Raw genomic sequence first — 22,406 nt, 5'->3', positions numbered from 1 at the left:
TCCTTCTAAGCATCTATGCTATGGATTCTCTACACTCACTCCTTCATTCTCACTCAAACTTGTCTCCCTCATTGCAGGAAAAGAGAGCTCACAATAAGAGGGAAAGAGCGAGGACAGGAGGAGGGCCACCCTCAGTAGGGTCACCCTTGGGAGGAGGCGGTCCTGGAGATCGTGGGACTCGGACAATGCGCAAGTGGGGGACGGACAGACGGGTGCATCAGAGAAAGCTGGTGACAGAATAGTTTTTCATCTCTCATTGACATTTCATAAGTTGCTGATAATGATTCTGAAGCTCTAACAGATGGACTTATGATCATCTGCAATATGCAATGTGCATGTAACCTTGGCCTCACATCTCTGACTCTTTCCTTTACTCTCCCACAGGACCATCGCAAGCACTCGTCCCCACTATCCAGGAGGAACAGCCTGAGCCTCCAGACTCCTCAGAGAAAGCTGCAACCTCTGAGGGCGCAGCGTCAGCAGAATTCAGCCAACCCAGCACCAGCGCAGACACTCACACCTCGGTGGGACCATCGCGAGATAGAGTAGTGTTGTCAGCTGGTGTATTACAGCTCACAAGTGAGCATCAGCAGATTGTGGAGACCGGGACAGCAGTGGAGAGTCCTAGTCGGAGGGCGCAGGACTCTTCCCAGCTCGGCTCAGCTGCATGTCAACCCTCTACCTCTGGGTCCATCCATAAGAACAGCGGTGCTGGAACTCCAGGAACAGCTGCAGGAGTCTCTGGCAGGTTTTGTCTCCAGGGTCGCTGCGAGTGTGGAGCGAATGGAGGAGTCCATAGCGAACATGAGCAGAGCCTTTGTGGAGTCATTGGCGCATGAACGCAGCACCACGGAAAGGATGGCAACCTCCGTGGAAAGGATGGCTACAGTAGACGAGAGGATGGCTAAGGCCATGGAGGAGCTAAGTCGACAGAGTGTTGAAAACATGGTGAGTGTTCATCTCTGGAGAAGCGATGGTCAGCTATTGAACAGAGAAACCAGACCTTCATGGAAGTCCTTCTGAATAGGACTGCCAGTGCAGATACGGATCCCCATGGCCCCCCTGATGTGCAGCAAGGTGCTCTCAAGCCACTTGCAAGCGCTGAGGTGGACCTGACCCATGAGAGGGATGTTGGTGGCAGAGAGCAAGGGAGTGGGGGCTCCTCTCCAAGCGCTCTCACTTCCATGCCACTGCCATGTCCTCGGTCAGAGCCCCACCAGAGTCCCCACCCAACTGAGATCGGTGTCTCAACCCCTGCACAGCTGCAGGAGCAGCAGACTGATGCCGAGCCCTCACAGGTTCGCAATCCCAGAGGACGTCTGCCAAAGGTGTCGAGACACGAGCAGCAAGAAAGTGAGCAAGGGGCCTCCACATCTGCTGATGCCAAGGGGGAACCATCGTGTAGGAGCAGGCGTAAGAGAAAGATACTGCACAAATAGTCACAAGGGTAGTCACTTGGGTGAAATGTGGTGATTAATGTTGAAAAGCCAAAAGTTGGTTATTGTGAATAAAAATTCTGATGGCAACTGTTGCAGTTGTGGCGTGTGTCATTTCGCTAATGGGACTTCCACATTGAAGGCTTAGGATTACTTGCAATTGTCAGTGTGGTGGTCAGAGTGCTAGGAATCTGCAGGTTCTTGGCCATTGTCGATGGTCTGATAAGAAGGTGGGAGACAAAATTGTTTGTGCAGGCTAAGCAAATCTGGCCAAAATGAGTGCGTCCCTTGCATCCCGGGCAGCAACGTGGTCGCGCGCTGGCGCCTTCTGGCCTGTGCAGCTTCAGGTGGGTGAGCAGCAGCTTGGCACTTCTGTTGTTGTTGCTGCTGTTGTTTATGGTTTTGCTGCTGCCACGGCTGGTCTTCGTCCGAATCTGATGTCCAGGAGGAAAGGAAATAAATGGTTCCCATGCTTCTGGTATATACCTCAGTTGAGGAAGCGCTCAGTTAATGTGGCGAGAGGGGTTTCCCAGGAGGTCACACTGGAGATGGGTGTCAGGCTCCAAACTTCCACAGCTATGGTTATGCCTGCTAAAAGTTCCCCCAGACCCGAGATAACAAAGTGCAGCCACCTGCAAATGATGACCGATCAAATCTCCTATTTAATGGTGGAGCTGCAGCTGATAGTCAGCAATCCAGTTGTGCTCCCGCCAGGTTTCACCGTTGTGTTTCAGAGGAGGCGTGCATCACGTTGGAAAAGTGTTAAAATCAGAAAGGCCTCTCAAAATGGGATTATAGAGGCAATTCAGTGGTTGTTAAGGGCCTTTCGTTTAATTGCAAAAAGGCTTCCACGCTGCTTCTCTGTAATGACTGCAATGGGATTTCAGCAGCAAAGTCCATTTTTTTTTCCCCCAAGGAACACTTTTTCTAAAAAAAAGTTTCTTTGGTTCCATGTCGTTTTCTCCGTGTTCACAGTGCCATTGTAGATTCTATATTTTATCTTTTTTTTTAAATTACTTTATTTCCTGTTTATCCTCTGGGTGCTGGGCCCTGCGGTTCTCATTCCCGGCGTTCTCCCTGTCCAGCTCAGTCTATTTGCAGGTGTGCAGACCCGAAGCTGTGGCTCCTGTTCTGGCCCTGACTCGGACCACGACTGTTGTTGTACAGACTGAACTTTTTCTGGACCTACTATGAGTAAAGTCTCTGGCGCAGGGGCAGGGCAGGACCCTGATAACTCTGAGAGATACCATCAGGAGGCCTGCTCCCTGCTAATCCTGTGACTTGATGCCTATAAACAAACTGAATTTTTTTTTCATCAGTATAATAAATTAGTAATGGATCTCTCTCAATACTACAGGAAACTCTTTTTTATCCGGGACCGGTGTGGTGCCGGTTTATCAAAGTCCGGATTACAGAGAGGTCTAGTTAAAAGGTACGAGAGCTCCGTACACAGCAACAAATCCAGGCTTCCCTGTTGCTTAGCAACAGGTGCAAGAAGCCCGGCCACAGATCAAGCGTTCCTGTTGCTTAGCAACAAGTGCAGAAACCCCCGATTACGCAGCCAAGAATCAAGAAACCGCCACTAATATGAAGAAAAACTTAACTGAACCTACTCCTGAATTTTGCCAGTTAACCGAGATTTCCGGTTGTTTGGGTGCCGGTAAATCGAGAGTTTCCTGTAATAGGTGTCCGCCTTGGCTCAGTAGGGAGGGTAGCACTCTCGCCTCTGCGTCACAAAGGTTGTGGGTTAAAGTCTTACTCCAGAGACTTCAGCACAATGTCTAAGCTGACACATCAGTGCAGTACTGAGGGAATAGTGCACTATCGGAAATGCCATCTTTCAGATGAGCTGTTAAACTAAGGCCCCGTCTGCCCTCTCAGGTGGACGTAAAAGATCCCATGACACTATTTCAAAGAAGAGCAGGGGAATTCTCCCTGGTGTCCTGGCCAATATTTATCCCTCATCCAACATCACTAAAACAGATTATCTTATTCTCATATTGCTGTTCGTGGGACCTTGCTGTCCCTGTCCCTAACCCTAACCCTAAATTGACTGCCGTGTTTCCTACATTACAAGAGTGACTTCACTTGAAAAGTACCTCATTGGCTGTAATGCCCTTTGGGATGTCCTGAGGTCATTATGAAAGGCGTTATATAAATGCAATTTCTTTGTTTCTTTCTAATATTGTCCATTATCTTTACCTTTTTAGGCAGTCTGGTTTGGCTGTGATGTAGGGAAACAATTTTACAGCAAGCTGGGAATCAATGATCCCAAAGTGTAAGTACAAAACCATGAAGCAAATGAAGTTGTGGTGTATAGATTCAAAGTAGCACAAACCAATATTTGACGTTACGTTGTCTGGACAATTGGCCTATTTAACACATACCCATTTCAGTTGTCCTAATTCTATGTTGTGCATTTTACTGTTTGCTTTATTGAACAATGAAAGCTTTTGAAATATTTTCGCTTTCTTCATTGGACACCCTCAAGTGAAAAGTGGTTTTACTACAAATTCCTATTGGCCCAGAAATTCGGGTCGGGGGCTTCCCGCGGGTGCAAGCCCCCGATCTGCACTTAGCTTGCGCGCCGGCCGTTGCGCTCTGGGCCCCTGTGGAATTCCGATCCAGGGCCTGGTCCAGCTGCCGGCGCGCAGTGCTTGCTTATCCCAGGGGCGCAGTTAGTTCGATGCGTCTCCTGGGATCACGTGGGCCATGGGGAGCCAATCGGAGCAGGGAATGCTCCATTCACAAGTCTGACAGGAAGTGCTGTCAAGACTTGTAAATACTACGGCCCCAAAATAGCACTAAATCTTCAAATACATTTTTTTTAAATCACTTTTTAAATAAACTATAAATTACATGAAATAACTATTTTAAACAATAATTTAAATTTTTGAAAAAAATAATTTTATTTTCTAAGGGCTTAAAAAAAACTTACCTTGCTTTAAAGTATTTAAAAATAATAAACCTGTGGAAAAATTTTTTAATTTTAATTAATTCACCACTTACCTTGTAAAAAGCAGGCCTTACGCCTGCTTTTTACATTTCTAAATTCTGCAGGCTTACCTTCCCGGGAAAACCTGTATAAATTTTTTTTTTAAAAACCGAAGTTCGATGCGTACGTGCAGCCTCTCCCGCGCACGCGTTCGACCTCTGAACCTCTTTGTTCAGAGGAACGGAAGTGCCGGTTTCCCGCGCATGCAGGAAACTGGCATTTCCATTGGGCCTACGGGTGAGTACCCCGTGCGTACTCGCCCGTGGAGACCCGAATTCCTGGGCCATTATGAATTTTAGACGGTAAATTCGGAGAGATGTGCAACCATAGAATGTTCTGGGCACCAATGTTCCCCGTAAAAAATGTTTGCCGGCTGCGCAGCTTAAAGGGAACTTTGCTGGGTGCCCTACGACCTCTGGGTTTTGGTGCTCCTGTACAGGGGCAGACTCGGCCATCGGGAAACGAGGCAACATGTCGGGCACTGGCTGAGGAGGAGGGGTGGCAAACAATGAGAAGTATGAATGCTTTGAGTGGCGTTCCCTGTTCCATATCCCCTTTCGCCATCATCCCTCTCCTGGGCCAGCGCCACATCACTCCTCTTCTTCTTAGACAGTCCCTCGGAACCGAGGATGACTTGCTTCCACATTAAAAATGAGTTCGCAGGTGACTGAGGAGTCCAATGCGGGATCTACAGTCTCTGTCACAGGTGGGGCAGACGGTGGTTGAAGGGGCGGGTGGGTGGGGTGCTTGGGTTGACGTGCGCTCCTTCCGCTGCCTGCTCTCGGCTTCCGCTTGCTCCCGGCGAAGAGACTCGAGGTGTTCGGCGCCTTCCCGGATGCTTCTCCTCCACTTTGTGCGGTCTTGGGCCAGGGATTCCCAGGTGTCGATGGGGATGTTGCACTTTTTCAAGGAGGCTTTGAGGGTGTCCTTGAAGCATTTCTTCTGCCCACCTGGGGCTCTCTTGCCAAGCCGGAGCTCCGAGTAGCGTGCTTGTCATCACTCCTACCACCCTGCTGGGGAGCAGCTCGGTGGAGATCAGTGACGGGTTGTAAAGCCACGGATAAGGTATCTGTCATCCTGCATGGCTTGCACGCACTCATTTGAGAGCCATGCTTGAAGCTCCACGGAGGTGACCACTGTCTCCATGGCAAGCATTCTCACCATTACCTGTGACACCAATCCACTAATGTTGGAGCTGGACTCCTCCATCCTCTCCGCTATTGTGGAGCGTGTGCATGGCACGTCTGCCAGTACCTTTGAAAATTTGCTGCTGTCCCTCTTATCATTCTCCTTTTCAGCGATGGCCCCCGGGTTCAGCATCTGTGTCCAGCTGAGCAGAACTTGGAGAGGATTGCGCCCTCTCCCCCGACACGGACTCTCCACAGCTGTCTCTGCCACCATAGTCTGCTCGTGCTCACTTGCCAGTTTTGAAAACCCAACTGTCTAACTAGACCCACCGAAGAGCGAGTATTTGCACTGGTGCATGGCTGTACCTCGTAGCTCCCTCAGAAGGAATGAGGTCCTCTGAGGAATCGTCATCAGGCATGTCCACAGACTGTTGCTCTATGCGTGAAGGCCCTGAAAGACAAGAATCGGAGAAGAATTAGTCCTGGCAAAGTAACAATCTTGACAGCATACTCGGGCTTCTCGTAGTTTAGTTGTTGATGAAATAAAGTCAACATGTGTGTCGGAGAGATATTTTTAATTCTGTCACCAGGCATCTGTGAGTTCCCAGTCTCTCCTCCTCTGATTATCAGGGACGCAGAGGTGCCACTTATTCCATGGCCGCCTCCTCAGCATCTGTCAGCTGCACCATTTGTGGTGATCAGCCTCCACTCCTCTCCCTCTCCCATGCATTTTGCGCTCTCTGCTCCTACAAGGGGTGAAAGAGCAGACCCATGAGTGACTGTAAGTCACGTATTCACCTGATGGATGCTGTGCCTTTGGCGAGGGTGACTAAGACAGATGCATCACATTGCATAAGGATTGGGGTGAGTGGCAGTGGCGGAATAAAAAATGGGGAGGTGAGGAAGTGCAGAAAAGGGGAACCCCTCGCTCCTCCAAATTCCCCTTTTCTGCACTTCCTCACCTCCCCATTTTTTATTCCGCCACTGCCACTCACCCCAATCCTTATGCAATGTGATGCATCTGTCTTAGTCACCCTCGCCCACTCAAAACCCGCCTCCGCTTTATTATCCAGGCCAATCTCTCTCGCCATGTTCGGAGCTGCTTCTGCTCTAAATAGAGCTGCAGTGGATTGCACAAAATTGAGGTTTTAGAACACGTGACAAAAGAGAGTGGGTGCTCTCGAAACTTAACTGGGTGTGAGGAATGATGACGTGTCCTTGGCAAGACAGAGTGAGAGGTGGCTTGTTGCACACCACAGGATGTAGGTGAAGCAGCAACGGTACTCCCTTTTCCTGACCTGATTAGGTCATTAAGCTGCTTCCTGCACTGGATCCAAGATTGGGGCACAATGCCACTGCGACTCACCTCCTCAGCCACCGCCAACCACACCTTCTCGGTGAGAACAGGTTTCTTCCTCCCGTTGCTGGGGAAAATTATGTCTCTCCTGCTCCTGCCTGCACCCATCAGGCACTCGAGGGAAACGTCGTTAAATTTTGCTGCCGCCCTCGCTCGTCCTGAATCCATCTTCAATAACTCTCACCGTCTCCTCCCAAACTCCCCCCTCACTCCTCCAGATTCCATTTTGTTGCATTGGCCCTTTAAATAGTTGGAGTTTGGATTGCGTCATTCACGTGCGCATCACACCCGCTCTCGGAGACGCGAGACCCGGAAGTAAAATTCTAATTAGACAGCCATGTTGAAATCGGACATTCCGACCCATTAAAAGTTTCTTCCAGGTTCTGCGCACGCATTTCCATCTTCAATAACTCTCGCCGTCTCCTCCCAAACTCCCCTCGCTCCTCCAAATTCCCCTTTTCTACACTTCCTCACCTCCCCATTTTTTATTCCGCCACTGCCACTCACCCCAATCCTTATGCAATCTGTCTTAGTCACCCTCCCCCCCGCTCAAAACCCGCCTCCGCTTTATTATCCAGGCCAATCTCTCTTGCCATGTTCGGAGCTACTTCTGCTCTAAATAGAGGTGCAGTGGATTGCACAAAATTGAGGTTTTAGAACACGTGACAAAAGAGAGGATTTAATTTTAATCAGGCAAGATCACAGTAATTTTATTTCTTATCAGTATCGTGACTTCTTAAAATCTTTTTTCGATGCAAGCATTTCTGTGGGCACGCACTTTCCCTTTTTTGTAACACCAGTCAAAGGAAGGTTCACGGCTCCCTGCAGATGCAGTATTCACTGCAAAAAGAGGCTGATTTTAAGATTAAGCACTGTGCGTTCCATTCAGGACAAAGGTGCAGTAGATGTATAGTTGTGAGTGGCTAGGTACGGAGAGGATAGATACCTGAATAAATGAGTTGGGGAAATTTTGGCACTGGGAGATGTAAACTACACGGATACAATTGTCTGGTGTATACTATCAGATAAATTCAGTGATCCTTGACTCCCACCATGGAGTGCACTCAAGATAGGGCTACAATACGGCCGCACCAATTCTCCAACCTATGCTTGCTTCAAGCAAGGCACCTTGCTGGGGAGCAGGGGAGATTACTGAAATAACCCTGATTTAGAAAAGACTATATGAAATTCTGTCGCCTGACATGGATTGCCATTATCATAGAGAATCTAAGAAGTAAATCTGATCCTTAGTGCACTTTGATGCGTATCAATAAGTTATAATCTAGTGCCTTGTTATTGGAAGTGCGCATTCAGTACTAGCAAGGAAAATATGGACTGTATAATTTCAAAAGAGACTGTATACACCTGTAATAATTTGAAGGCAGCAAAGTTGGTTTGGTTTAAAGTTATGGTTAGTGTCATTTTTGTGAAATATTAGTAGGCATAAGATTTGGTCGTGTGACTAATATACCAGATTCTAACCACTGTGCACCAGATCTTCGGTCTTCATGTAGAGCACTACTCCATACAGCTGCTAAGAACGCTTGTATTAAACATTTTTGGTCACTGATGTAAGTTCTGATGTGGACTAACACTCCTACCTGTTAGCAGACTGAGCATAAGCAAATAGTTAGATAGCAAAATACTGCAGATGTTGGAAATCCGAAATAACAACAGAAAATGCTGGAAAAACTCAGCAGGTCAGGCAACATCCGTGGAGAGAAATTTGAGTTGACGTTTCGGGTTGGACCCTTCTTCAAAACTGGAAAGAAAAGAAACTAGATCGGAGGCAGGGCTGCGATCGGACAAAAGAATAAAAGAAACAAAAGAAGTAAAAGAGATTAGAAGCTAGACGAGATGGTAATAGGCTAGGATTAGGTGTAAAGTGTACTGGCAGGGCAAAAGATAGCTGCCAGGTGTGAGAGAGAAACAAAAGGAAGGGGGGGGGGGGAAAAGGAGTGGAACAATTACAAGAGAAAATGAAATGGGGGCCGAGCTTATGATCTGAAATTGTTGAACTCGATATTGAGTCCGGAAGGCTGCAGACTGCCTAATCGGAAGATGAGGTGCTGTTCCTCGAGTTTACGTTGAGCTTCCGTGGAACAATACAAGAGGCCAAGGACGGTGAGGTCCGAGTGGGAATGGAGCGGTGAATTAAAATGACAGGCGACCGGAAGCTCGGGGTCACCCTTACGGACTGAACGGAGGTGTTCCGCAAAGCGGTCACCCAATCTGCGTTTGGTCTCCCCAATGTAGAGGAGACCGCATCGTGAGCAGCGAATACAGTATACTAGATTGCGAGAAGTACAAGTAAATCGCTGTTTCACCTGGAAGGGGTGTTTGGGGCCCTGGACAGTGGGAAGGGGGGAGGTATAGGGGCAGGTGTTACATCTCCTCCGCTTGCACGGGAAGCAAATAGTTATTGTTTATTTTTGCGTGGGCTGCACAAGAGTATCTTGTTACAGAGAATGGGGACAAAGGTGCATGGCTACTAAAAGAAAACAAGTAATAGAAACGAGAAATAACAACAGAAAATGCTGGAAAAACTCAGCAGGCCAGGCAACATCCGTGGAGAGAAATTAAGAGTCGACGTTTCGGGTGAACCCTTTTTCAAAATGAGACCCAATGATGGCAAAAGTAAATACTTAAAAAAATAAAAAAATGACTGGCAATTCACAAAAGTTTGTATTTGTTGCAGACTTAACCGAGAGCTGCTGTTTGGAGTTTCTCTGCAGAACTTGGGCAAGGCAGAAAGGCTGATGTACGGCGAATCACAGATGACGCATGCTATGGTTCTGACTGGCTTCTCTGAAAAGGTAACTCGCACTCAGCATTCCCCACCTCCCCCAGGCTTTGTTTACGCAGGTGACTGGATCTGTCCAGAGCCATTTGATTTGTAGTGATATTTTCCAGAGAAAGAGGGAAACAGTGTTGGGCCACTGTTTCATACACAATAGTGCGCATTGTTCTACCAAAAGCTAATACATTGGTTTAGAAGTCTGGACTCGTACACATCTCGGCTGTGTACTTTCAGCTTCACGGAAGGAGGTGCGGTGTCGTGAACTTACAAGCTTTGAATCTGCCCACAGTAAAACTGCATAAACAACAGGCTTACAATTGAACATTCCTCTTTAAATTTAGAGTCTTCTGCTTTTTAAGTTTTACCAGTGTGTAAAAAATTCCTCAACATGTCAGTGTAATTTGCACTTTTTAGTTGTTCGGTTCATTGCCCATTTGTGCTAATTGAATTCAATGCATTTGAAAGCAATAATTTGACCGAATTTTTTTTTTTAATGGACCTCGTTTGCCCCTTTACTATTGTTTACACAAACCAGACGAACTGAGAAGAAACCTTTTGAATCTGTAAACCCCTTAATGCAATATTTAATATTACTCGCTGATGTAAGAATACGCCGCCAAACGGCCGGGATGTAAAGCTCATGCAACCTGGCTCTTGGCAACAGCATTGGAGAGAGGCGAGCAAAGCAGAAACATAAAAGTGTTTTTAAAATAGAAGACCCAGTGAGTCAACAAAATGGCAAATTAAAAAAAGATACTGCTTTCCATTAAATCACTAACATAATTATGAGTACAATAAACTTCAAAGGCCATTCGTAAACCAGACTCAATTAGGAAATTTCAATTTACCATTTGAATAATGGTGGGTATAAAATGCAACTAATGTCCATTTCAATAAGATTTCTTAAAACCCATTGCAAGGTGTGGGGAGTCTGTTGTGCATGTTTGCATTGACGTCTTTCAAACCTTCCTTTATATGGTCTTGGGATGACTTCAGAACTTGAGAATCTGCCTCCTGTTCTCTTCTACAGGTTTTCAACACAAAGTAAAATATTTGCTCCATGTTCCCCACCCAAGCCAATTGCATTGATTTAGATTTTAATTTTGCACTTTTTTTTTCCAAATATCCCCTGATCCTTAATTTTTCTGGAATGATTGAAAACTGGGAGCTGGCTGAACTGATGAGAGCACAAAGCCCACCTTATTTTCAAACTACGTTGCAAACACCACAGCACTTGAAATTGGTTCCTAACTCGTGTGACCGAGTAGAGTCCAGTTTCTTTTCTTCATCTGATGTAGCCACAACTCTCCTTCTTAGGCAGTCTCTCGGAACCGAGGATGACTTGCTTCCACATTAAAAATGAGTTCTCAGGTGGCTGATGAGTCCAATGCGGGACCTACAGTCTCTGTCACAGGTGGGGCAGATGGTGGTTGAAGGGGCGGGTGGGTGGAATGCTTGGATTGACGTGCGCTGCCTGCGCTTGGCTTCCGCTTGCTCCCGGCGAAGAGACTCGAGGTGTTCGGCGCCTTCCCGGGTGCTTCTCCTCCACTTTGTGCGGTCTTTGGCCAGGGATTCCCAGGTGTCGGTGGGGATGTTACACTTTTTCAAGGAGGCTTTGAGGGTGTCCTTGAAGCGTTTCCTCTGCCCACCTGCGGCTCTCTTGCTGTGTCGGAGCTCTGAGTAGAGCGCTTGTTTTGAGAGTCTCGTATCGGGCATGCGGACAATGTGACCTGCCCATCGAAGCTGATCGAGCGTGGTCAGAGCTTCGATGCTAGGGATGTTGGCCTGAGCGAGAACACTGACGTTGGTACGCCTATCCTGCCAATGGATTTGCAGGATCTTGTGGATAAGCCACAACTTAAAAGTACAAATGCACCCAAGCCTTTTCACACCAAACCTGGAGTTGATTTAAGGAGATCCTTGGGTCGAATTGCCTCATCATTGAGTCATCTGTAGGCTCCATTGCAAATGCTTTATAAAAGCACCTTCATGTTTGACACTTCTGTAGATCAGGTTCCAGGAGGATGTCATTCTATGTACTACCTTCCTGTGTTTACATTGCTAAAAACAGGTCTCTATCTCAACGGCAGAATTGTTGACACAGATTTTCATGGATCTGCAGTACTAAAGGGATAAGTGCGTTCCGCTTGTTCACACTTGTATGAGTGCAGCTAACTGAATGAAATCACGTCTGCCCTCCTTCAGTTGCACTATGCGGAAAAGTGCCATAAAAAGTGACACTCCCGCCTGACAGCAGGATCTTGGGAAAAGAACGTGATATTGAAAAGTATATTCAAGTCAATATTTCAGCTCAAGTAGCCAATTCAAAGAAAGAAAGACTTGCATTTATATAGCGCCTTTCACGACCACCGGACGTCCCAAAGCTCTTTACAGTCAATTAAGTACTTTTTGAAGTGGAGTCACTGTTGTAATGTGGGAAACGCGGCAGCCAATTTGCGCACAGCAAGCTCCCACAAACAGCAATGTAATAATGACAAGATAATCTGTTTTTGTTATGTTGGTTGAGGGATAAATATTGGCCAGGATTTCTTCGAAATGGTGCTATGGGATCTTTTACGTCCACCTGTGAGAGCAGACGGGGCCTCAGTTTAACGCCTCATCCGAAAGACAGCATCTCCAACAGTGCAGCACTCCCTCAGCACTGCACTGGAGTGTCAGCCTAGCTTTATGTGCTCAAGTCCCTGGAGTGGGACTTGAACCCACAACCTTCTGACTCAGAGGCGAGACTGCTACCCACTGAGCCACAGCTGACCCAGATATATAAAGATATAAAATAGTTATTCTCACCAGTTTTTTATATCACGAATCAGTGACCAACCAGCTTGTTGTACAGTAAAACCCACACATAGATCGAATGCAGGCCCAGAACATAGAACTGCTTACTTTATTACGTGTATTCTGTTCAGTGACCTTTTAGTATTTGCAGATAGTATCATCATTAATCACATCTCCTTGCGGATTTAGTAGAGAGTGCTAATAGTGGTTACATCACTACAGATCACCGCATGAGATTAGACAACAAAAAAAGCACTTCATGTGAGTAATTAAATAGCGCAATAGATTATGCACTGAAATTTCTGGGCCCTGGCTTCGAATCTGGCCTACACTGATGGGATGAAACTCTGTCTGCTGGCTTTAATGTGAAATGAGTTTGGCAGTCCTAGTCCGCTTCCCAGTGGATCTGGGCCTGCAGCTCAAAAGTGAGGAGAGATTGAGTAGACTAGGCCTATGTTCTCCAGAGTTTAGAAGAATGAAAGGTGACCTCATTGAAACATACTAAATTCTTACAGGGCTTGACAGGGTAGATGCAGGGAGGATGTTTCCCCAGGCTGGGGAGTCTAGAACCAGGGGTCACAGTCTCAGAATAAGGGGTCGGCCATTTAGGACTGAGATGAGGAGAAATTTCTTCACTCAGAGGGTGTTGAATCTTTGGAAATCTCTACCCCAGAGGGCTGTGGAGGCTCAGTGGTTGAGTGTACTCAATACAGAGGTCGATAGATTTTTGAATATTAAGGGAATCGAGGAATATGGGGATAGTGCAGGAAAGTGGAGATGAGGTAGAAGATCAGCCATCTGGGAGTGCTTGATGCTGATACTGGGTGCCTGAAATGAGCAGAGATCCATTTCCTCAGCACTAACACCCCTCACCTTGATGAACGCAAACATTTTAAAATATATATTTTAAAATTACCATTCAATGTAGAGGTGACTGAAGCTATTCTGAATTTGAAGCCTAACTTGTAAAAGTGCAGAATTTTAAAAACTCGGAAGAAATTTGCGCGAACAAAGCAAAGCAGTTCAATTGGGGCGGCCTGTCGTGGCCATCATGTTCCATCTAAAATGGAATTAAACTGATAACAGATAAACATATCCAATTAAAGGGAAGCTGCTTCTTTAATCTTAAGAGTCTGACAGAGCTCTGTCCAAACATTGTTATAAACCATATGAATGGTATCAGAAACTAAATAGATTACATGACCCACTACTGTTAATACTAGTTGAAACTAAAGTTGGTGACTGACTTCCTGAAATTATTTTTCTCTTTAATCACCGTTTGATAACCTTTCATTTGCGTCTGCAGTAAAGAAAGCTGATGTGGCCGTGAGACTTTCTTTTAAAAGAAAGCCCATTTAATAATGATAAATAACTGCTAGGGATTATAGATACTGTGCTTCAGCTGTCGGTGCTCGAGTATGAGCCAGATTTGGATCATTGCTGGATTTCTGTCTGTTTTTCCCCACACTGTGCACCTTGACCTCTAGTTGAGGAACAATTCCGCCATTTTGGTGGGAAATTTTCATTTCCCATCCTCTCTCGCCTCGATCTTTCCACAGTTCATGTTGAGAAACTAGGTGCCAAGTTCATGGGAACAGTATTTTTTTGGACCTGTGTCCAGTGGTCATAGGACCACAAGATAAATCTTGAAGGCCAGGTGACTCTCTCGACTCATCTATAAAACTGATGGATAAGGCTATTGGGATAAATTTTTAATCAGTTTTAAATTTGGATTACAAATGCAAAATACTGCGGATGCTGGAAATCTGAAATAAAAGCAGAAAATGCTGGAAATACTCAGCAGGTCAGGCAGCATCTGTGGAGCGAGAGACAGAGTTAACGTTTCAGGTCGATGACCCTTCGTCAGAACTGGAAAAAGCTGGAGATGGAACAGGTTTTTAAGCAAGTGTAGGGGCAGGGAAAGTGGGGAGAGGAGGAAAGAACAAACGGGAAGGTCTGTGATAGGATGGAAGGCAGGAGAGATTAAATGAAAAAAGGGACGATGGTGCAAGGCAAAAGGAGATGGTAATGGGACAAGTTAAGAAACAAAAGATGGCTCTGGATAGAAACATAGAAGATAGGAGCAGGAGTAGGCCATTCGGCCCCTCGAGCCTGTTCCGCCATTTAATGAGATCATGGCTGATCATCCAAATTCAGTACCCTGTCCCTGCTTTCTCCCCATATCCCTTGATGAAGTGTAAATGGCAATGGCTGAATCATCAACAGCTGCCAAGTGAGAGAGAGAGGAGTAAAAAAGATAGGGACAGAGGTTATGGTCTGAAATTGTTGAACTCGATGTTGAGTCCAGAAGGTTGTAAAGCGCCTAATCGGAAGATGAGGTGCTGTTCCTTGAGCTTCATTGGAACAATGCAAGAGGCTGAGGATGGTGAGATCAGAGTGGGAGTGGAGCGGAGAATTAAAGTGACCCAACGGACTGAACGGAGGTGTTCCGCAAAGCGGTCACCCAATCTGCGTTTGGTCTCCCCAATGTAGAGGAGACCGCATCGTGAGCAGCGAATTCAGTATACTAGATTGCAAGAAGTACAAGTAAATCGCTGTTTCACCTGGAAGGAGTGTTTGGGACCCTGGACAGTGGGAAGGGAGGAGGTAAAAGGGCAGGTGTTGCATCTCCTCCGCTTGCACGGGAAGGTGCCGGGCGAAGGGGAAGGGATGTTGGGGGTGATAAAGGAGTGGACCAGGGTGTCGCGGAGGGAGTGGTCCCTTCTGCTGAAAGGGGAGGTGAGGGGAAGATGTGTTTGGTGGTGGGATCACGCTGGAGGTGGCGGAAATGGCAGAGGAATTTGGAATGTTTTTCTTTAAAGGAGCAGCGTGTCTTGGGTTGCACTTACACACCAACGTTAGAGTTGCAGCAAAGCGATCTTTGCTTCACTGCGACACAACAGTTGGGGTGTAAACCAAGATTCTCATTGACGATTGGACTACAGATCGTACTGAAACATGGGAATTGAGTCCCCCAGAACTGCACATCCCAGACTGCAGTGCAAATGTGGCCACCTGAAGTTTAGGTTCAAAAGTGTACAGTACTTACTGGGAGCATCCATAAAATATTGACATAATGAAGCCAGAACGCCACAAACTGTCTAGACTTTGGCCTTCCACTCGCCACAATACTTCTGCACATCTTCCAGCCACATCTTCGTCTCCACCTTTGAAGCCTTTGTCCCCATTAAAACCCTTACTCTCTCCCACCCTGGCCGTTCCCCTCGGTACGGCCCCCATATTTGCTCCCTTAAGTCCAAGAAATGCAGATTTGAAATTTTATGGCGCACAACTGGTTTAGCCATTCACCGCCAGATCTGGCTGGACCACATTAAGCACTATCGGGTCCTGTTGTCCTCTGTCAAAACTGCCCACTACTCCAGGATCATCCTGGAATACAAAGATAACCCACAGCTTCTTTGCTGCACCATCAACTGTCTTCTGAAGCCCCTCTCCCCTGCCCGCTCCACCCTCGCCTCCAAAAACAAGTGCGACACTAAGATTTGGACTATCCATTCATCTCCCCCTGCTGCATCGCTCCCTTCCCCTTAGCCCACCAAACCTAACATCCCCTCCCCCACACTGGCCCTGAACCCACATCTTTCTCTAGTTTCTCTCCATCTCCCTCCTCGTGCCCCCTCTAAGCTCACCTTGTCCGTGAGACCCACCTCCTGCTCTCCTGATACTATTCCCACTAAACTGCTGTCCGCCCAACTTCTCTTCCGGGTCCCCATACGAGCTAACCACAGTGCTTTAGAAATTACACATGTGTACTAGTGCAGTTTTATGGCGAATGCTCTAGATCTTGCGATTTATATATTCAGCTTGAATGTTCATTAAGTTGTAAAAGTGTCTCTTCAAACCGAAATGGAGTTGCTCCTCCAGTTACGCTGATATTAAGCGACTTCAGGTCCTGTTGTGCCTATATTTTGGGGGGTAAATCTACACCAGCACATTACTAGTGTAAATGCAGGAACCTTGCGCGAGCTGATTTTTCTTTTACACACTGTGGGGGTGGAGCTCTCTACATGAATTTCAGAGGCTTTTGGCAGATGTATCGTGGATGCAGTGGAATTTGCACGTGGCAACGTTTCAGCGTAAAGCCAGTGTAGCTCAGTTAAGCACGAATTTCCTTGGAATAAATGGTGCAACTTGCATAGTTACGCCAACAAGTTCCAGGAAATTCTGGTCCTACATGTCCCTACAACCTCCAGACCCATTCCAACATGGAGTTAATGCAGTTCTTTTATTAGAACGTTAGTTGATACAGCATCAACTGACACTATCAAATCTGTGCGGTAAACGTTTTATAAACAGAACACTAGGGGGGGCGATTTTGCCAGCCCTGGGGATGCGGGTTTGGAGGCGGGACTGCCGGGAAAATAGCAGAATTTGGTGGTGGGTGCCCGACCCACCCCAACCCGCCTCCATGCCATCTTCCTAGGAGGTGGGTAGCCGTCCTGCACCGGGTCCCGTCTCCTTGGAGGCGAGGAGGGATTAAAGCCTATTAACTGCCTGTTAACAGGCAAAAAATAGGATTATCCCGTTTTTGCCCTCACAAGTGCAGGCTTCCCGAAGGCTCCGAAACCCGCCAGGTCAGCGAGGCGAGTACTGGGTCTGCGGAGGTCGGGGGGTGCAAAAGTGTGCTGTGAAGGTAAGTGATGGGTGCAAGAGTGCAGAGGTGAGTATCTGAGGTAAGTGCAAAGTGTTTTTAAAAGTATACTTACCTTTGTTTCTTCCTGCAGGCTTCAGTCAGTTTGTATGCGGAGAGTCTCTGACCTCTGCGTTGGAGATGAGAGATGGCTGTTGCATCCTCAGATGCAACAACCATCTTAAGAAGGTTGATGAGGTCTTGAATGCAAGACCTCATCAAACTGCAGAGAATGTCACTGTTTGACAGCTTCACAAGCTCCCGTACGGGCCACGCAAGTTCCGGGTTTAGGCATCCGAAGCGCGTGCGCTGAAACACTGCACTTGCGATTTGTCAAGAATCCTCTTCACAGATCCTCTGCATCCCCGGGAAAAGGGCCTCTGCGGGTGGAGAGTTGCGCTATTTGCCCAACTTCTGCTCGCTGAAAGGCCGTGAAATTCTTATGTCTGGTAAAAGCAGGTGTAAGGCTTGCTTTTACCAGCATAAGAGCTTTTTTAAAAATAGAAAAATAAAATGTTTTCACTCATTTATACATTAAAAACCCTGTCCAATAAGGTAAGTTTATTTTTAGCCCCGTTAAAACATATACTTTTTCTTTCAAAAATTTAAATTTTTGTTTAAAATATTTAATTAAATGGCATTTTAATTCATTTAAAATATGTAATTAAAAAAAAAAATTATTTAATGTGTTCATGTTTTTAAGTGATCCCCATTCATACTTATAGGAGTTCTGTACGTACGGAACTCCCATAAGTATGAATGGGGATTCTCTTCTTTTATTGGTTGGGCTGGCCCACGTGATCCCAGGGGCGCTTGTGAACCGCCTGCGCCCCCGGGATACGTGGGCCTCTGCCCGCGCGGACCCGGAGAGGCCCAGGATCGCAAGCCTCCGTATCTCCCGGGCCCCCAGGTAAATGCGTAGATATTTTACAGGTCGGAGGCATCCGCCCACAGGAAGCCTCCGATCGCAAATACTGGGCCAATGTGATCTGAAAGGAAAATGATGCTGATATTAAAATAGCGATTTGGGGGGGGAAATCACAATTTTGAGGTGAACATAAATCATACAAAACTAGGTTTGTTTTTAATGCACGGAAACCAAAATCTAAAAAGGTTTTGAAACTCATTCACTCCTGAAATCAAGTTTGATGTCATTGCAGGTGCAGTCGCAGACACCAGATGGTATCAACCCAGAGTAAATGTGGATTGTAGTCATACGGGATTGAATTATACTGCAAAATTCACGCAGTTGAGAGAAATGCACCCCAGAATCTGTTTCCACACGTACAATATCTATGTGTACGTGCGGTGTTGTTTCTGACGGAGCATACTCCACAACTTGTATGCGAGACGACTGCATCACACTATTCCAAAGCTACTTCTTCATTAAATCAATTCACATCGAATAACGTAACTAAAATCTTGTTGATGTTTTGTTCTTGTGTACTTTGGCACACAGGCTGAAAATGAAGCTGAATTTGAAAAGTGGAGAGTGGAAAATTCATGGGGAGAGGAAAGTGGGAACAAAGGTAAGTTTTCAACAAAAAATATATATATATTATATATAAAATTGACTCTCCTCACACAGTTTGAAAGCTGATGAAAGTATAACTATTAAAAGAAATGTTGTGCTTGGATCAGGGTAATCAGAACAAAAACAAAGATTTTGTGCAATTTCGAGAGATTGGAAAGCTATGCTGTAATCAGGAATGTGGTTCTGTAGACTGTTACGTGAAAAGTTTTCAAATTGTTGTTTTTGTGGAATTTATACAGCCATCTCCACAAACCAGATCATGAGCAACGGAAGCAAAGTTCAACAGTGCAAATTAAATCAAGACTCTTGTTTCCATATTGATCTCTTGGAAATTATTATTTTTCCTTAACATAGGAACAGGAGTAGGCCATTCAGCCCCTCGAGCCTGTTCCGCCATTCAGTTAGAACATGGCTGATCTGTATCTTAACTCCATGTACGTGTCCTGGTTCCGTAACCCTTAATACCCATGCCGAACAAAAATCTATCAATCTCAGTTTTGAAATTATCAATTGACCCCCAGCCTCAACAGCCTTTTGGGGGGGTGTTCCAGATTTTCACTACCCTTTGTGTGAAGAAGTGCCTCCTGACATCACCCCTGAATGACCAGCTCTAATTTTAAGCTGGTGTCCCCCTTGTTCTGGACTCCCCCCACCAGAAGAAATATATTCTCTCTATCTACCCTATCAGCGCCTTTAATCATCTTAAACTTCTCAATTAGATAACCCCTTAACCTTCTCTACTCAAGGTCTCATCAGATGGTTTGGCACACATTCAGCATGCAAATCGTAGCTCAATATTTAATTTCTTTCTAAGATTGTTTTGAATTATAGCTAACATTTTGTGGAGATAAATATACATCATGAGCATTTCCAAATGGGATAAGAAATAATTCGGAGTTTTCTGAACAGCTTGAGTTTTGGGATTGTGAGTACAGAATAGTAAGACTTGGAAAATTAATGGTTTAGTTCCATTATATGAAGTTATTAAAATTTGCTTTCATATCCAGTGCTGTCGTACATGACTCCAATATGACACACCTGACTATGGGAGATTGAAACCAAGTCAATCTTCTGTAATCTGATATCTGAGCCAGGGAGATCCGCTGTGCTCCAGGGCACAGTTGATGATTGACCAGCCAGCCTTTATCATTGATGGGACCTCGAGAGGTAACTCAGTCACCGGGGAGGCTGGGATTCTTCATATTCTGGTCCAGATAATCCTGAAAACCAATCCCCTAATGAATAGAGAGGTACTAGTTGAGCAAGTAATGGGAAGCTTACCACTGTTTTGTATTTCAATATGACCCTTGCCCTCCTGGTTAGCACTGTCTGTGAGTTTAACTGATAGGCAACATGTATTCAGCGCTCTGTGCTGGTGAGCTTTGCATTTTGACTAGTACAACTCCAACTGTACTCCTACGTGCATTTAGTGAGTGTAGTTGGGCCCCAAGCCTGGCCGAAAGGAAGTATAATGTGTCTCTACAGGGAGGGAGTGTGCACTATACATCAGGCAAGCTGAAACTCTGGTTATACGGATCTCTTGGTTTAAGCATGTTTTGCACGTGTCAGATACCCAGCTGAACGACAAAAAAAGGTAAGGGCACAATAACCATTGTAAGTTTGTGTAATCATTTTGGGAGAAATTGGATTCATGCTCTGCATCCATTTCAACAACGACGAAAAATGTTAAATGAGTTGTTTGATGGCACTGTGCCTCGAATGATCTGGACTCATCAGGCTTGGCATGATGAAACCCATTAACTAGCAATTTGTTCCGCAATGGCAATTACTGGTGCTCCCTATATAACAGTCTCAATGTACCCATTTGCTCTGCAAATATGCCATGCTGACAGCTTCTCCAACTACCATCAAAGAAAAGGAAGAAACACTTTGTATTTATATAGCACCTTTCACAACCTCAGAACATCCTGAAGTGCTTTGGGTAGGCAACCAATTTGCACACAGCAAGGTCCCACAAACAGCAATGAGATAATGACCGGATAATCTGTTTTAGTGATGTTGGTTGAGGGATAAATATTGGCCAGAACACCGGGGAGAACTCCCCTGCTCTTCTTCGAATAGTGCCGTGGGATCATTAACGTCCAGCTGAGAGGGTAGACGGGGCCATCTGTTTAATGTCTCACCTGAAAGATGGAACCACCGACCGTGCAGAGTTCCCTCAGTACTGCACCGCAGTACTAGCCTAGAATTTGTGCTCAAGTCACTGGAGTGGGACTTGAACCCACAACCTTCTGACTCTGAAGTGAGAGTGCTAACACTGGTGTAATGAGCATGAGATGAAGTAACAAAATTGGGAGCCAGCGGGGGTAATTTATGATATTTGCATAGCTCTTTACTGATGTTAGATATAGAAAAATAAGAGCATTGTTCTGTGGGTGGATACAGCTGGCAGTTCTGGAAGCCTCATTCTTAAGTGTACAGGAAATATGAACAAAGTTGTAAATAAACTGACTGCTCCAGATAAAAATTCCCCTGGTGAATTTAATAAATATTTTCACAAATATCCTTGAATAAATCAAACTTTAGTAAATTGCACCACCACTGTGCTTAGGATTGAAAGGAATAATGGGCAATCCCTGTGTCTAGAACTTCGGGTTTTCCGACATTCAGTTCAAATCAACGGACTGTAGTGGGGATCCCCTTGTGCGAGCTGCTGTGACGTCAACAGGCTGCCTAAGCAGCCAATGAAAATGCAGAATTCTCACAGACAGCGAACAAGGAAGTGAGTAAGCTCTTTAACATTTTAAAAAGTTAGAATTTTGAGAGAACAAAACAAAGATTGGGGCTCTCACGTGGGGAAAAGACATGAAATAAAGATGGACAAACTTTTTTGAAAAAAATAATTTAAATTTTTATTAAAATGGACAAATTTCACACTGCACAAAATTTAAATTAGTTTGCCAGGCCCTTAACATGTGTTTAGCGGTAATAATGCAGTAAAAAACCCCAGTTACACCTAATCCCTTTGGGCCTGAGTTTTAGTGGGGAATTTAACAGCGTGATTACTGCGGAAGAGACAAAGGGCTCGATTTTCCAAGCCCCGAGGAGGCGGGCATGGAGGCGGGACAGCACGTAAAATCGGAGAAATTGGGGGCGGGTGGCAAACCCGCCTCCGTGCCCTTTTGCCAGGAGGCGGGAAGATGTGTAGCTTCGGGTCCCGTCTCCTGGAGGCGGGAAAGGCTTTTAATCCTTTTAACTGCCTGTTAACAGGTAGTTAACAGGCAGAAAAGGGGATTAGTGCCATTTTACCTTCACAGGTGAAGGCTTCCCGACCTCGGAGAACCCCGCCAGGTTGGAGGAGATGTGAAGGAGGTCTGCGGCGGTCGGAGGCACCTGGAAGTAAGGTGTAGAGGTGAGTGATGGGTGCAAGTGTGGAGTGGTAAGTATGCAAGGTGAGTGATAAGTTTAAAAAAGTGTTCACTTACCTTTTTTTACTTCTATAGCCTTTAGCCGTGCTGGATCGGGAGAGCGGACATCCACCTTGTCAATTTCAGGTAATGACTGATGGACCCTCCGATCCATCAGACATCTGAAATTTACTTTTTTACAATGTTTTTTCAGTCCTCGCCACTAAAATGAATCAAACTCAAGAGAATGTCAGTGTTTAACAGCTTCACAGAGCTGTCAAACGCTGTCATTTCTTCTTTCAAGAAGTCTTGACAGATAGCACGTCCGACGTTGACGTGATC

The 22,406-nt window shown here is 45.8% G+C and overlaps 1 protein-coding gene across 2 annotated transcripts in view; it reads left to right on the top strand.

The window, feature by feature from the left end:
- The window catches only part of blmh (bleomycin hydrolase), a 128,117-nt gene that overhangs the window by 73,685 nt on the left and 32,026 nt on the right, over nucleotides 1–22,406 (top strand). For both annotated transcript variants that reach the window (XM_085964984.1, XM_085964985.1), the window contains 3 exons: nucleotides 3,647–3,714; nucleotides 9,614–9,731; nucleotides 18,622–18,691. In XM_085964984.1, coding sequence (XP_085821110.1) covers nucleotides 3,647–3,714; nucleotides 9,614–9,731; nucleotides 18,622–18,691 — 256 coding nt within the window. The remainder of the gene's footprint in view (nucleotides 1–3,646; nucleotides 3,715–9,613; nucleotides 9,732–18,621; nucleotides 18,692–22,406) is intronic.

The sequence above is a fragment of the Somniosus microcephalus genome, chromosome 22 (genome assembly GCF_052327205.1).
Source record: "Somniosus microcephalus isolate GS21.2 chromosome 22, FLI_Smic_1.0, whole genome shotgun sequence".
Classification (NCBI taxonomy): Eukaryota; Metazoa; Chordata; class Chondrichthyes; order Squaliformes; family Somniosidae; genus Somniosus; species Somniosus microcephalus.
This window is presented reverse-complemented; position numbering and strand designations above follow the sequence as displayed.